Source organism: Mirounga leonina, unplaced genomic scaffold, assembly GCF_011800145.1.
Source record: "Mirounga leonina isolate KUSES-001 unplaced genomic scaffold, KU_Mleo_1.0 Mir_165, whole genome shotgun sequence".
In the NCBI taxonomy this organism is placed as follows: domain Eukaryota; kingdom Metazoa; phylum Chordata; class Mammalia; order Carnivora; family Phocidae; genus Mirounga; species Mirounga leonina.
The window spans coordinates 65,901,428-65,918,562 of NW_023270415.1; the positions used below are offsets into that span (position 1 = coordinate 65,901,428).

Sequence of the window (17,135 nt, forward strand, 5' to 3'; positions counted from 1 at the left end):
ATTTTAAAGTGATCCTTTTGCTTTCCCATCCTCTTAGTTCTGTCACTTAAATGACTTTGTCACCTGTTGGACTTCTAGGCATCTTGGAAACTTAAAAACAAACCAATTTGGCTCAACCTCTATGGAGGGTAACCCAGATATTTTTCTTTTAAAATGACCTATAAAAATACTCTTTGAGGGCGCCTGGGTGGCTCAGTTGGTTAAGCGACTGCCTTCGGCTCAGGTCATGATCCTGGAGTCCCTGGATCGAGTCCCACATCAGGCTCCCTGCTTGGCAGGGAGTCTGCTTCTCCCTCTGACCCTGCCCCCTCTCATGTGCTCTCTCTCATTCTCTCTCTCTCAAATAAATAAATAAAATCTTTAAAAAAAAAAAATACTCTTTGACTTAGTCATTCCCAACGTAGGAATTTGTCTTCCAGATCTACTGCACGTATGTAAGATACAGATAAACAAGTTATTCACTGTAGCATGGGGATAACAACGCAGGATTGGAAACCATGTAGGCCCATTCACTGGGGCCTGATGTGATGAACTGTAATCCACCTGTAGAGGAAAATATTATGAAGCTGTGAAAATAAATGAGCCAGGTTGTTCCTTAAGCTGAGTGGTGATGTTTTCATTCTTTTGTGGTAACTTATGTTATATTCTTTTGTATCAGGTATTTAGTAAAGTTTAAAAAGCATGTGAAACAGTGTGTATTAAAAGAGAAAAATAACATATATATTGGCTTGTATTTGGACAGAATATCTAAAAGAATATCCAATATCCAACAGAAACTGGTAATTTTGGTTGCCTCTGGGGAGGAGAACCAGGTGGCTGGGGTTGGGAAGGGAGGGAAACTTCATTGTGTACCCTTTTCTGTTTTTAAGAGTTGTGATATCTGTGAATATATTACTTGTTAGAAATAGATTTAAAATAAAAAAAAAACCCAAATAAACCACGTTTTCCATCACTTACACATTTACCCACATACCTTTTTTTTTTTTTTTTTTAAACACACAACTTTTAACAGGTCAGCTTCAGGCACGCTGTTGTGAAAATCGCTTTGACCAACAGCAGGAAAAGTCAGGGTGTGTGAGGCACACTTAACAGAACTTTGACATCATGTTCCCGTGGTGAGAGCCTGCGGAATGAGGAAACATGCCCCCAGTTGTTCTTCCATTATACTGCTCTTAGCCTCGTGTTCAACAGCTCTAACCTGTGATTTTGCTGCTGGGAGTGAAGGTGAGACCTCTGAGCAGCAGAGGTATGGTTTGTGTGCTGGTAAAGGATGTGTTCCCGTGCTGCATAGGGCTTTGAGCTGCACTTTGGGTGCAGAAAGGCTCAGGAGGCCCATGAGCTCATGCAAAGAGACTAACCCTTCTTAGTAGATTCCTCTTGTTTTAAGAATCTTTACACCTCGAGGGAACCCGTAATGACAGCTCACATTTATTGGGTACTTGTTTTGTACCCGGCATTGCTCAAAGCTACTTTCTGTGTATAAAATTATTATCCTTGCAACAACCCGATGGAGTAGGAATTAGTATTATCCCCATTTTTCAGATGAGGAAACAGGCCTGGGCAACAGCCAAAGGAGCACAGTTAATACATAGAGGAATGTGATTTGAACCTGGGTCTGACTCCAGAATTAATACTATCTCACAGAATGAAGATGCAGGCATGTTGAAATAAATCCAAAGGCAAAATTAGGGCATTGTTCTCTGAGAGCAGGGTGGATCATAGAAGTGAGAACCTGGGGGAAGTAATGGGGTGGCCTGTCTCGAACCACAAGATGAGATTTAGGGCTTAATCTCGTAGGAGAAAAGGGGCTCTGGTGGCAAGCTCTTAAACAGCGGAGGGCTGTGGGAAGACTAGTACTTTACAGAGTGTCCTTTGACTGGGGTTGGCAGGTTGGGGTCAGCAAAGGGGGAATGGGGGAGACCAGGGGGAAGGGCCTCCACATGCAAACCGATGGGGTCAGGACTAGGGAGGGTGCCATGGACATGGAAGGATGGATCTGGGTGATTTCTCTCCAAGGATTTGGTAGGGTTTGTACCAGTTGAAGGCTGAAAAGGAAGCCAGTAGAGAACAACATGGTTAGCATACTCTGTCATGCAGGGATAGGTCACTGAGGAGGTATTTCATCCTGCTTGTACATTCTGGTGCATTTAATGCTTCTGCCAGCTACTCTGCTCAAGGCTTTCATGTCTGCCAAAACAGTTCTTCCAGAAGGTGCAGCAGATGCTGTCAATCCCCACCTCCCTGATAGTTCCCATCTTCCCTTACTCTTCCTCACCTAAGTGAAGCCGTTGTGTGTCCATGAGAGGCTCTCCCTGGTCTGACGTGCTTGGCTGGACACGTGGAAGAGTTAATCCGCCCTGGAGCTGTCTTCAGCAGCTGATGCTCAGGGACTGGAGGGTGAATGCTTCAGCTTTCTTGTTCCTCAGAGGGTATAACTCTTGAGGGAGGTGCTACAGGTCTCCTGGTATCCCAAGCAGGGTTGGTCCCCCACTGTCCACACGGCACACCTGCTTGGCACCTGCTCAGTAACCTGCTTCCTTGCCTCTCCTGACTCACCCGCCCCCATGCTGGTGCTTCCCAGGATCCCCTCTCAGGTAAACTACCTGTACCCCAGTCCCTGTCTCAAGTCGACTTTGGGGGAACCCAACCTAAGGCAGTTTACAGATGATACTCTCTAGGCCCAGAGAGGTGATTTCACTTGTTCAAGCTCACAAATCCAGTCTGTAGCAAATGTAGGATTTTAATCCAGGTCTCCTGAGCCCAGTGGGTTCCTGATGTTGTTTTCTGCTAGACCATGTTTAGTATCTGTTATAATGCCTCCCTGGGTCTTTTTACATGTCTGGGTTTCCTACAAGAGTCTAACTCTAATATAAGCTCATAAAAGGCAGGAACTATTGTCTTAATAATTTTGTACCCAAGACCAGCAAGAACTGTGTCTTGTTCTCATGAAGAATCGATGCTCCATGAGGATTTGTTGAAAGGAAGAGACAGAGCGAGAGGAAGAGGGCAGAAGGAGGAAGTGTAGGCAGTTGGGTGCATGACCTTGGGGAGCATGAAAGAGATTCTCCAGGCATCTTGACATGGGACATGAGAGTGACTTGCCTTGGAGGAGACCATGATTAGAGTGTCAAAAGCAGACGACCCAGAGGAGGCATAATGGTGAGCAGAAAAATTGGCGGACGACTCAAAATGTCCATTTTCTTGGAAATCACTTATGAGGAAAGATCACTATTGAAATAGTCCTAATATTTAGTGCAAGTACCCCCGAAAGGGAGTTTTTAAAAAAATTATTTCTTGTTTTCAGTATAATATTAGTAAGCATAGTTTTCTAGGAAAAAAAAAATGGGATGGATTCTCACCAAAGATTAAAGTCTATAAATCAGATACTCCAGGGCAGTGTTTTTCAAACTATGCTCTACAAGACAGTAGGACTTCCAAGGAACTCTCTTGGAAGTCTCCTCGAGAAGAGGTTAATAGATCATAATAATGATTAATGTATACTGGACTCTAACTCTTAAGTGGTGAGCCATGCCCTAGGCTATGTCTTGGTCTGCATTATCTCATTTAGTCCTCCCAGTTACCCTTTGATAATAAGTGCTATTATCACCCCTTCTTCACAGACAAGGAAGCTAATGCTCAACAGAGGTCACTCAGCTAGGAAGTGGACAAAGTGGGATTCATTCCCAGGAGTATTTGATTCTAGAGCCCATGCCCTTCACAGACAAGACTATAGGTACCCTCCTACCCCCCTTGCTGACTATGCCTTCCCTCCACCAGAAGTGAAACTCCCAATTTTGACACCATGGAGAGCAAGCTGGGGGACAGGAACTACACTGTTGGTTGCAGGTCGGGAAGGAGTATACTAAAACGTGCCATCCTTTGATTGCCTTCTCTAAAAGTCTTAGGGTCTTGCTTTTCCATTACACAGAGGAGGTTTAAAGTGCATTTTGATGAATGCATTCTGCTCTCTTGGTACACAAGGGGGAGCATTTAGCACAGGAACGGGACTAAGATCACTGCAGAGAGTATTCTTGCTCTTTGCAGGAAAAGAGTCTCTTTCTCTCTCTTGGTCACAATTGTTTGCTGAACCCTTTGAAAGCAAGTTGCAGATATCAAGAGACTGGCTATAAATATAACAGCAGGATTTCCTAAGAAAGTCATTTTTCTGCATAATCACAATATTATTTTCATGTCTAGGATATTTAACAGTGATGCAATGATATTATATAATACACATTCTATATTGAAATTTTTCCAAATATTCCGAAGATGTCCTTTAGTGCCTTTTCCCTCCAAGTCCAGAATTAATATTGTATTCTCTTAATATTAGAATGTGGTCATTTTTCCAGAGTATTTTGCTGCAAAATATTCATAATTTTTACTGGCTATTTAATATTTCATGGAGCTGATTTGCCATGATTTATTAATAAATGTCTCTTTGGTTTTTCCTATGGTGTTAAGTGGGGCTTTTCCTTTTTCACTTTTGACTCAGGCACCAATTCAATAGATAGCAGATTCCAAAGTGAGGGTGAGGCTGACCATCATATATGGAGTTCACCAAGTGTCAAAGGTCAGGTTCCCCAGGAAGGACTCTGTGATGGAGATTTGTGTATAGGAGGTTCACTGGGCAGTGCTTGGGGATCAACGCCTGTGGGGGAATAAAAGAAGCAGGACTGGGCAGAGGGAGTATTTGCTCTTTGATACGATCACTGCAAAGGCCTCAGCTGCCCCTCCACTAGCTCTGAAGCTGAGATGGTCTTGCAGAGGTGTCCCCTGTTGAAGCAAGGAGGCCGGCTCTTTATGCCTCTATGTGGACCAGTCATTGGGTGCAGATTGCCCCTGGGAAGGGGACATGACCTTGGGTGAGATAGCTCTCTTCAACTTAGAGCAGTTTTCAGAGAGACTCAGGGTGGGAATGAGGGCCTTAGTCCTGAGAGGAGGTCTGGGCAGAGGCTAGAGCATCCACTATGCCAGGGGAATTCTCACTGACCTGTAGTCCAAGCCCGTGACCTCTGCAGCCAGACTGAATATGCAAGCAGTCAGCTTAGTGAGGGTGCATGCATGCTGTGACTCCTCCCTCACTCCCCAGGGGAAAGGCTTTCTTCGAAAGTGTATGATGGGGGCTTCCTTAGGACCACATAGAGCTTGAAATATACTTTCTACAGCTGAGGGCAAAGAGAACCCAGAGGGCGAGGTTTGGTCCTGCCCTCCCAGGCTCTGTTGGGGCAAAGGATGAGAGAATGTTTCCTGGGGCTCAAAGGTGGGCCCCCCTGGGAAGAGAAAACTGGGCCAGAGCCATTTAAAAAAACTTAAAATTATTTAAGATTCACAAGTTGCAAAAATAGAGAGTTCCCATGTGCCCTTCACCCTGCTTTCCCCAGTGATACCATCTTATGTAACCATAGTACATTTTCAAAACTAGGGAATTGACATTGACATTGGTATGATATTAAGTTACAGACTTTGTTTGGGTTTCATTAATGTTTACATGTACTTGTGTGTGTGTTACTATGTAATTTTATCACATGTATAGATTTGTGGATTTGTGTAATCATCACCGCAATCAGGGTGCATAATTGCTCCATTACTATGAAGAAACTCCCTAACGGGGGCGCCTGGGTGGCTCGGTCGTTAAGCGTCTGCCTTCAGCTCGGGTCATGATCCCGGGGTCCTGGGATCGAGCCCCGCATCGGGCTCCCTGCTCGGCGGGAAGCCTGCTTCTCCCTCCCCCACTCCCCCTGCTTGTGTTCCCTCTCTCGCTGTGTCTCTGTCTGTCAAATAAAGAAATAAAATGTTAAGAAAAAAAAAGAACTCCGTAATGCCACAGCTATACACCCACCCGCACCGCCCATAACCACCAGTCTATTATTCGCCATCACTATAATCTTATCATTTCAAGGGTGTTATATAATGGCATCGTGCAGTATGTGGCTTTTTGAGATTGACTTTTTCCACTGGGCATAACATCCTTAAGCTCCATCCATGTTGTTGCATGTGTCAGTAGTTCATTCTCTTTTGTATCTTAGGATATGCCCTTGTATACTCACACACAGTTTGTTTATCCGTCATTTAATGGAGTCAGTTAAGTTCTGGCCAAGAGGACCCTCTGGGAGGGTGAGGACTTGCAACGATGAAGTCCGAGTGGAGAGGCATGCTAGGGACCAGGGCGAGGAGGCAGTGACCGCTGGGATGGACTGCTTCTCCGTGGTTCATCACCAGCCAGTTAGAGTGTTTCCAGACCTAACCACTTACCTCTTTGCCTTCCGTCCATTTTGACATGGCATGCAAAACAGCAACTAGTGAGTTGGGGAGGAAATGTGAAGGGGTGCTGGGAGAGAGAAGTTGACTGCCTATGAGCCCCCGCTTTCTCTCGCCGCTCTCACTGAACCGGATGGCTCTAGCGAGAAGTGGGAGAAATCTTTGGAATGAAACCGGAATTGTTGCTTTAACATGATGAACATCATAACACATCGAATATACTCTATTAAGACCACGTTTGTGGGGCGCCTGGGTGGCTCAGTCGTTAAGTGTCTGTCTTTGGCTCTGGTCATGATCCCAGCGTCCTGGGATCGAGCCCCGCATCGGATTCCCTGCTTGGCGGAGAGCCTGCTTCTCCCTCTCCCTCTGCTTGCTGCTCCCCCTGCTTGTGCTCACTCTCTGTCTCTGTCAAATAAATAAATAAAGTCTTTAAAAAAAAAAAGACCATGTTTGTGACTTGATGTGACCATTAGAATGTCATTACCGGAACGTGACCAGAGCAGGGAGCGTCCTGCGATAGTTCTCATCTAGAATCAAGGACAACCTCCTTCTTCCTATTACTCCCCGCCCTCCCCAAACTGAATACATTTTAAAGGGATGGTGGGAGAAAAATGATGATGTGTGTTTTGATAATGTCCACACAGTAGTACAGAAATAACTTGGAAATAAACATCTAACATAAGCCTTTTTTTTTTTCCTTTTATACTGTAATTTCTTTAGAGCAAATTCCTGGCAATGGGGTTAATAGGTCAAAGGGCATTGATATTTTTATGGTTTTCAAAACATATTGCCAAATTGCTTTTCTTTTTTTTTTTTTTAAGATTTTATTTATTTATCTGAGAGAGAGAGAGAGAGAGAGAGCACGAGCAGCGGCAAGGGGCAGAGGGAGAGGGAGAAGCAGCCTCCCTAATGAGCAGAGAGCTGGAAGTGGGGCTCGATCCCAGGACCCTGAGATCATGACCTGAGCTGAAGGCAGACACTTAACTGACTGAGCTACCCAGGTACCCCGCCAAATTGCTTTTCTCAAGGTTCATACCAATTTGTATTTGCACCAGATACTGTATGAAAGTTTTATCACATACTCAGTGGTACAGGATAGTATCATAAGATTGTTTGTTAATGTAATGAGGTTTAAATGCTACTTGATGTTTGGAATAATTTTTAAAGCTTTTATGATATGAAAATTTTTGCATTAGATGTTTTATCAATTTCTTTAAACTTGGCATTAATATCTTGAGTATAGAATATTGCTAAGGGTTCGACTTTATAAATTAATCACTGGCTATTAATATGCAGCTTCTAAGGGCTTTCCCAGAGCACTTAGAAAAAGAACAAATTCTGTAGGATTTGTGGGCAAGGAAGAAAGGGAGAGGTGGGTGAAGCCCAGAGGATCAGTGAACACAAGAGACAGGTTCAGGGCTATAAATGAACGGTAACGCATGAAGCAAGGGACTAGGAACAAGGAGGTGGCCATGAGGTCGGGAGATGAGGTGAGAAAAGACCTTGGGAGACAAAGATTCTGCAATGGCCTCCAAACAAAGCAGTAGGGTAGGAAATATGCCTCTTCCCCTGCCAAGTATCAATGAATTAAAAAATTACATATGCATGTGTTCTATATAACACAAAATTTATTATCTTAACCTGTTTTAAGTGTATGATTCCATGATGTTAGGTATATTCACATTGATTTGAAACAGATCTGCAGACCTTTTTATCTTGCAGAACAGAAATGCTTTACCCATTGAGGAATAATACTTACCTCCCACCCCTGGCCTCTGGTGGTCACCATTTTACGAATTGTTTTTGAGTTTGACTACTTTAGATACCGCATATAAGTGCAAGTGTGTAGTATTTGTCTTTTTGTGCTTGGCTTATTTCACGTAGCATGATGTCTTTGAGGTTCATCCGTATCGTGTAGCACTTGACAGGATTTCCTTTTTTAAGGCCGAATAATAGTCCATTGTATGTATATACCACATTTTGATTATCCATTTATCTGTTGATGAGTATTTGGGTTGCTTTGATTTCTTCGCTATTGTGAATAGTGCTGCTATGAATGTGGATTTGCAAATAACTCTTTGAGACCCTGATTTTAGTTCTTCTGTATATATATATGCAGAAGTAGGATTTCTGGGTTGCATGATATTTCTATTTTTAACTTTTCGGGAACCTCCATACCGTTTTCCATAGTGGTTATGCCATTTTACAGTCCCACCAACACTGTACTAGAGTTCCAGTTTTTCCCATTCTTACCAACACTTGTTATTTTCTGCTTTTTTTGTTTTGTTTTGTTTTTTAATATTGGCCATCTTAATGGATATTAGGTGATATCTCATTGTGGTTTTGTCTTACATTTCCCAGATGATTAGTGATGTTGAGTATCTTTTCATATGTTTGTTGCCATTGGTGTATCATCTTTGGAGTTATGTCTATTCAAGTCCTTTGTCCATTTTATTTATTTATCTATCTATCTATTTATTTATTTATTTATTTATCTTTCTTTTTCTTTTTTTTTTCTTTGCTCCCTGAAGGCTTTCAGCACTGACTTTTGTTCATTTTAAAATCAGGTTATTTGATTTTTTCATTGTTGAATTGTTAGAGTTCTTTATATATTCTGGATACTAACTCCTTATCACATAAATGATTTGCAGACATTTTCTATTCCCTGGGTTGCATTTCACTCTGTTGATTGTGCCTTTTGATGCACAGACATTTTTAAGTTTGATGTAGTCCCATTTGTCTATTTTTGCTTTTGTGACCTATGCTTTTAGTGTTGTATCCAAGAAGTCATTGCTAAGTCCAATGCCATAAAGGTTTTCCCCTTTGTTTTCTTCTAGGAGTTTTATAGTTCAGGTCTTATATTTAAGTCTTTATTCCTTTTTGAGTTACTTTTTGTATATGGTATAAGATAAAGGTCCAACTTCATTCCTCTGCTTGTAGACATCCAGCAGCAACACCAACACCATTTATGAAGAGACTTTTCTTTTCCCATTAAGTGGTATTGGCAACCTTGTCAAAGATCATCAAATATTATTATTTTTTATAGATGGAAAAATGATGAAGTTATAGACATTCTTTGTAAGGTAGATTTGGGGACATATAATGAACTTTTGAATGGGGTAGAGAGGTCAGAGTAAAAATACAAAAATGTGAATAAAACCTTGAGACTATTGGATGGGGACCTAGTAACACCTTTTCTTAAAATGTCATCAATACCTAGGGGCATCTGTTGATTGACAAGCTAATTAATTCACCATGCAAGTGATTACTGAGTGCCTACCATAGTCCCACTAACCAGGCCAAGGGAATCCAGATGTGTATTAGAGACAAGTCCATGCTCTGTGTGTTTCTGTGTGGACTCTCATTTTCTTTTAGCAGCATTAACAAAAATGTGTATGCCTACCTTCACTCTGCTAGGAGTTTGGAGAGGCATAAGGGACTGTGCAGGGCCCATGTGAGCTTATTCTTACCATGACCCCCAGAGACCCTCTGTGTCCACAGCTCTTTGCTACGGGCTAATACCTGATGAGATGGACACATCATCTCATGAAAGGAAGGAGGCCTTAAAGACCGAGGGTTATATCTAGATATCTGAAGGAGTCCGTGTTGCATCTGAAGCTGCCCTCCGGAGGGCTGTTTCTTAGCGCCTCCTCAGGGGCATTCCACTTTGGTTGAAATCAAAGGTTTTGCCATTTCAGTAACCTAAGTGCTCCATTCAAGAAACACAGAAAGTAGGGCGCCTGGGTGGCTCAGTTGGTTAAGCGACTGCCTTTGGCTCAGGTCGTGATCCCAGGGTCCTGGTATCGAACCCCACATCGGGCTCCCGCCTCGGCGGGGAGCCTGCTTCTCCCTCTGACCCTCTCCTCTCTCATGCTGTTTCTCTCTCGCTCGCTCTCTGATAAATAAATAAATAAAATCTTTAAAAAAAAAACAACACAGAAAGTAGGGTAAAAAGAGATACTGCTTTTGCAAGCCACTGAGACATTCAATAGCACCTTCTTTTGGGCTGAACAATGGCAATTGTGTAGGAGTTAAGGTAATGCTTTGTTTTGTAGTTTCTTGGTTGGGTGTTTTATTTCTTCCTAATGGAGTGGGTATGCGTGTGTGACTGGAGTATCTTTTGCATTGACTGTTCTCTCAGCACAACTTCTCCCAGCTCTGTTGGAAGGGTTTTTAATATCCTTGGAGAGGCATATCAAATTTATGTAAGGAACCCAGTTTGTAATATTTCTTGTTGTAAACAAATTATTTATGCTTAAATGAACTGTCCCTTGACCTGCATATAGTTCTTACTCCATAATATAGGGCTAACCATTTTTTGAAATAAAGTTTTTACTTTTGTAATATGTTGGGTTTACAGAAAAATTGTAGGGTTCACATATAACCCTTACCCACTTTCAATTTATCCTGATGTTAACATCTGATATTATCGTGGTACTTTTGTCAAAACCAAGAAACCAACATTGGTGCATTACAATTAACTAAGTTCTAGTCCTTTTTTGGATTTCACCAGTTTTTCTCCACGAATGTCCTTTTTCTGTTCTACAGTTCAATTTAGGATACCACAGTGCATTCAGTTGTCATGTCTCTAGTCTCCTCTGGTCTCTGACAGTTTCTTAATCTTTCTTTGTTTTTTATGACCTTGACAATTGTGAGGAGAATTGGGCATGTGTTTTGTAGAATGTTGGGTTCAATAATTTTTAGTGTATTATTTTGTGGTCTTCCTAGAACCTAGAGTTAAGGCACTTCTTCAGTTATTGTCAAAGGTAGTTTATTGGGTTGGATGGACTTGAATGGACCCTTTCAGTTCATAAACTAATTAATTATTGTAGTTAAGAACCCAGTGTCCAGGAGGGACAACTGCAATTTTGAGTCACCCTTATAGAGTTTAGCCTTGGTCAGGTTTATATGCCTTTGGTTTTGTAACATGGCCACTGTGCTAGTCAGGGTCTTGGAAGGAAATCTAAGGCATATTTACCTGGGATTTTGAAGAGGACTTAATGAAGGGATTATATACCCAGGTGGGACAGTGTTTTAGGTTGAGAGGCTATAAAAAAAAAATACCATAGACTGGGTGGCTTAAACAATAGACATTTATTTCTCACAGTTCTGGAGGCTGGAAAATGCAAGATCAAGGTGTTGGCCAACTGGTTCTTGATGAGGGCTTTCTTCCTGGCTTGTAGATGACTGCCTTCTCTCTTTGTCCTCACATGGAGAAAGATAGCTCTGGTCTCTCTTCTTCTTAAAGGGCACTCATCCCATCATGGGGACTCCACCCTCATGACCTCATCTATACCTATTTACCTCCCAAGTACCCTACCTCCAAATTCCACCACATTGTGGGTTAGAGCTTCAACATAGGAATTTTCGGGGGATACAAACATGCATTCCATAGTAGGCAGGGATAGAGAGAACCAATAGGGATGTTGAGGCTCTCAGGGACTGGTGGCAGAGGGAAGCTCTTTCACCACAAGGGCTGAAGGAGAAAAAGGAGGACAATGTGTCATGGAGCTCAGAGAGAGCTGAAGATGTTGGGTGAGAATGGATAGCGGTGCCCAACGGGAGCTGTAGTGGTAGAGAGATGAAGACGTTGCCAGAACACCGAGGCAGGGAGAGAGCAAGAAGTCTCCAACCTTATATCTTCTACCCTCAAATTCCCAGTTGTTGTCTCTCATTGGCCAAACCCAACCAGAAGCTAAGGACAAGGGAGCCTGGATACTGCAGTCCTTAGGAATCAGCCCTGCAGGCCGCAGAGAAGGGTAGAAAATGGAGAAGGGTATGTGTAAATAAAGAATAACCACTACAGACACTTACAAGGGTACCTAGGCTGACGGTATCCACTTATTTCATAATGTGAACTTTTGGAGAGCAGGGACACCACCTGTCAAAACGTAGCCTTGTTAAAGCAATTATATATGTTTCCCAGGCCTGCAAAACAAAGCACCACAAACTGGCTCAAAACAACAGGGGCGCCTGGGTGCCTCAGTTGGTTAAGCTACTGACTCTTGATTTCAGCTCAGGTCATGATCTGAGTCCTGGGACCAAGCCCTGCGTTGAGACCTGCATCAGGCTCTGTGCTCAGGAGGGAGTCTGCTTGAGATTCTCTCTTTCTCTCTCTCTCTCTCCCTCAGCCTCCCTGCCCCCCGCTCACACACTCTCTCTTTCTCTCTCTCTAAAATAAATAAATACATCTTAAAAATAAAAACAACAAAAATGTATTCTCACAGTTCTGGAAGCGAGAATTCTGAAATCAAGGTATCATCAGGCCATGCTCCCTCTGAAACTGGTGGGAGAGAATCCTTTCTTGCATTTTCTAGCTTCTGATGGTTACATTCCTTGGCTTGTAGATGTATCACTCTGATCTCTGTCTCCACAGTCACATCCTTGTCCTCTCCCTGTGGGTTTCTGCCTCTTCTTTGTATAAGGACACCAGTCATTGGGTTAAGGACCCACCCTACTCCACTGGGATCCCATCTTAAATTAATTAATCATATCTGCAATGACCCTAATTCTACATAAGGTCACATTCGAGGTACTGGAGAGATTAGGGCTTCAACCTATCTTTTTGGGGAGCACAATTCCATAACAGTGACTTCATGTCCAGAGAACATTTTTTAGCTGATGAGATGGAAGGATCAATTCAAATCTGTATGTACTGCTCTGTAGTGTTATTGTTTGATAGGGGTCTTAATCCCACTCCCACTCCTGAAATGGATAGCGGTGGAGGCTGCTTTCCAGAATTTGAGAGTTCCTGGTAGCTGGGCAGTGACTCAGAGTAGTTGTGGGTAGGGAAAAGGCAGGGAGTGTGCCAACTAGTGCTAAAATATCCAAAGTGTAATCAAGCCTGACCTTCCTCCTCCTTCCTCCTGACTAAAGCAGAGCTGTGATGTGGCTCAAAGATGATTAATGGCCCTCTGCTAGCCCCTTTATATACAGCGCCTTCTGTATTGCTTACTCTGTGAGTTTCCTAGGGCTTCCAAAACAAATGATCATAAACTCGATGGCTTATAACAACAGAAAGTTATTCTCTCGCAGTTCTGGAAGCTTGATGTCTGAAATCAAGGTGTCAGCAGGGCCATCTTTCCTCTGAAGGCGCGAGGGAAAAATCCTTCCTTGCCTCTTCCTAGCAGTTGGTGGTTTCTGGTGATCCTTGGTGTTTGTCCCTTGGCTTGCAGTGGGATCACTAAGATCTCTTTCTCTCTTGTCACACAGCCTTCTCTCTGTTTCTCTGTGGGTCCTCTCTTCTTATTAGGACACCAGTCACTGGAGTTAGGGCCCTCCCTAAGCCAGTATGACCTTATCATAATTTATGTGCATCTGCAAAGACCCTATTTCCCAAAAAGGTCACATTCTGAACTTGTGAGGGGACGTGAATTTGGGGGGTACACTCTTCATCCCACTACACTAATTAAAACTCTTTTTTTTTTTTTTTCAGTTGAGAAGAAAGAGAAAGAATAAGTTGCCCAGGTCACTGTTAGAAAATTGCAGAGCTGAGGGTAGGGTACATGCATATTCTTAACCATTAATTAGCCAGAATGTTTTCCTTCTTCCCATCTGCCTGCCTCCCTCTTCGCTGCTACCTTTGTGCTTTTGTAACTTATTTCCTCATTCAAGGATACTTTGGAATTAGTTTATCTTAATTTCAGTGGACGAATATGATTGGAACTATTAGCTGTTGGGCGTGGGGGGATGGGAAGATACTACCGTGATGTTTGCTCATTGGGGATTTTCTATGTCCTCTGCGCCTTCTCCATTTATTAATTGTAATTTCTCTGTCAGGAAGAGTTGTTCCTTCTCACTCATTTATATATTTATATTAGGAGGGGCTTATGCATATTTATTTTAATTTATGGTTATAATCTCATACTATCATTATTTATTTTGTTGCTCAAATTGTCCCCACTTTGCCTATTAGGAGCTTAATTAGGTTGTATCCTGTATCCTTTCAACATGCTCCATCATTCGTGAGTACTTCTTACTTTTTGGCACTTTCCTTTTTCCCCTCGGCTCATCTTGTATTTTCCTTGCCCCAACCCTGCGATCAAACTTTTTTTTGGAAAAGCATTAGTTCCTTTTATCAGAATATCGGTTTTGAAACCAAGATCTTGGTAGTGGGTGTGCTCATTGCTTCTTGGTCCTTTTAGTGGACAGAACAAGGAAATATTTGTACATATACCAACACATACACATCTACATTTATTTCAGTATGTGTCTGTTCCGTTGTTAAAAGCCACGATGGATACAGTCTTTCTAAAGTAAATGCATGTGTGTCTCTAAGACAGGCTTCTATCTCCCAATAATAAAGAGAACAACAGGTCCATCACAACATTGCAGAGTCAATAGTACTAGTTTACTTCCAATGTTATAATTCAGATAGCTGAGATTGTTAGGGAAGAGGTCTAACCTTATGTAATTCTGAAGCCAGAAATAAAGAATCATAGAGGTATCCAGTGCATGTTTCCTAAACTGCTATTCCATGGAATATTGTTTGGGGAGGTGTTAAAAGGCTTATGATAAAAGGGCTCTGTGGTCCAATAAATTTGGGAGACTTGTCATGGTAGATCCCCCACACTTGTGTAACACTGCCCAGGAATTATTACAGGAGTTTAAAAAAAAATGCATTTTCCAGAAAAAATATATTTTCAGAAGAGAACATTTGTCAGACAACTTTATGGAAGGGGAAGATAATAATAATAAGAAAAAGTAAGCACGTCTAACCTGTATGGCTTTTCTGTTGCACAAATTGATTTGGGACGAAATGTTGGTCTCGGCAATAACCTGGAAACTTTGACATGTGACCACATTCCTTGTTAAGAGAAGCTGCTGTAAGTTCGTCTTCAAATGGCTTTTCAAACCTAGAGGGAAAATTGCGTTCACTTTACTGAGGGGCAGATATATTCTGTAGAAAAGGCAGTGTTCTCTACTCCTGCCGTTGAAATACAGCGTCATGGGATTTAGGGGAAAGCTGATGCCAAAGACAAAAAGTCCTGTTTCAAAGTAGTCATTTTGTGGATGAAGGTAGAAACCTACAATCTTTCCCCCACCACAGCATTTCATATTTAAACCTTCTATTTTTAACGTGATGGTGGGATTCATGGCTAATGCTTATGAGATCTGTGTCTAGACAGTTGAGAAAAACAGGAAATGAGTTACACTGTCGTAGCTTAAGAGAATTTAACCTTTTGTCTTCTAGCTCCAAGCTGTGCCTGCTTTGAAAAAACATTCCTACTCTCCTGAGAATTTCAGGGCATTCAAGGGACTATAATAATCCAGGGCCTCTTCAGGGAGCAGAGATAGCTATTTTGGTGAAAGAGGAAATGAGAACATGGGGTTACTGTGCTTTACACCATAAAATGAATGCAGCCACTTGGAGGAACACATTCACTGCCTTCTCCTGGATTCTGAGTATGTGCTCACAGCTGTCTCTGATTCTGTGCTCCCAAAGGGCAGGGGATCAGCCCGGATCATTCGTTCTCCCTCTGTGTTCGATGCAGAGTTGGATGCTGCAGGCCATAAAGTGTCCCGCAGACGAGCAAGTTAAGAAGAAGCATCTGGCATTTATGGAACGCTTTCTGTGTGCCACACACCGAGCGAAGCACCTCACAGAACCATCCCATTTACTCCTCTTGATGACGCTAAGATTCGGTAACAACTGGTCCCCCCATTTCACCCGTGAAGAAACGGAAGCACAGAGATGTTAAGGAACCTCACAAGAGTAGCAGAACTGGCATTTGAACCCAAATCAGTATGATTCTAGAACCTGTGTTCTTTGTTGGTGACCCACAGCATTGTGGGGCTGTTGTGAAGATTAATGGGATGATGCGTGTAACAGACTTATCACAGTTCCTGGCCTATAACAAGGATCACAGTGAATTCCTGCTGTTATTTGCATGTATAAGTATCCTAGTGCTGTTCTTCAGTATTAAGTAGGTGATGCTACTCATCTCTGCCATGTAAGACGCACAGTGCTTAGTGTTCCTAAGTAGCTAGTGAGTCGAAATGAATAGTGGTGGTGAGGATTTCTACTCAGTGCATGTAGTACATATTGGTGCTCTAGTGGGACTGGAGGTACAGTGATCGGACAGCGGATCAGGGTAGAGGGTTGGTAAACAAGTGAAGGGAACTGGCCCACCCTGCAGTAAAGTCTACAGTCATGGCCTGATTATGCAGCCTCCTAGAGTCTAAGAAATGGCCGTATGCACATATAACAAATATTACACTAAGGGCCTGCTTTGTCAGACTCCGTAGGGAGACAATATTAGACTAGACATAAGCCTTGTGCTCGTGGAATTTGCAATCTAGTAGGAAATACATTAAAACCCAAAGAATGTAATGGAATAATTACAAATTGTAATAAAGTGCCCCCAAGGAAATAATCAGAGGGCTGAGATATAGAATAATGGGATTGGGACAGGAAAGGGGAGGTCAGATCCTACTTTGCTTGGGGTAGGAAAGGAGGGCTTCCTTGAGTAGGTGGCATTTAAGACCCGATGATAAGAAGAGCCTAGCAAGGGGAACAATACAGACAAAGGCTTTGAGGTGGGAAAGAGCTTGACAAGTTGGAGGGGCTCAAAGAGGAGGGGTATGGCTGGAGCATAACAAGGAAGGGGGGATGAGGTGGGACCAGAAGGATAGGCAGGGGCAGACCATGGAGGGTCTTATCTGCTCTTCGTAAGAAACTGGGTTTTATTTGAAGTGTAATGGAAACCCACCAAAGGGTCCTAAATAGATGAGTGATGTGATCTGATTTGCTGCTATGGACTAGACAGGATAAAAATTCTGTTGAGGTGGTCTGGACCAAAGACCGTGGTGGCTGGGACCAAGCAGTCCTTACAAGAGGGAGGCCGGATGGTCAGAGACCATTGGATGATGGGAGC

At 42.7% G+C, this 17,135-nt stretch overlaps 1 protein-coding gene across 3 annotated transcripts in view; it reads left to right on the forward strand.

Moving 5' to 3' along the window:
• NTAQ1 (N-terminal glutamine amidase 1) overlaps positions 1-16,843 on the forward strand; it is a 42,787-nt gene extending 25,944 nt beyond the window's left edge. The window contains exon 6 of one of the 3 annotated variants that reach the window (XM_035011869.1): positions 15,704-16,843. In XM_035011869.1, the coding sequence (XP_034867760.1) occupies positions 15,704-15,774 (71 nt within the window). In that variant the 3' untranslated portion in view covers positions 15,775-16,843. Of the gene's footprint in view, positions 1-1,012; positions 1,325-15,451; positions 15,646-15,703 lie in introns of those variants that run through there. The other 2 variants (XM_035011870.1, XM_035011867.1) reach the window with 2 other exon arrangements.
• Positions 16,844-17,135: the final 292 nt, after the last annotated feature.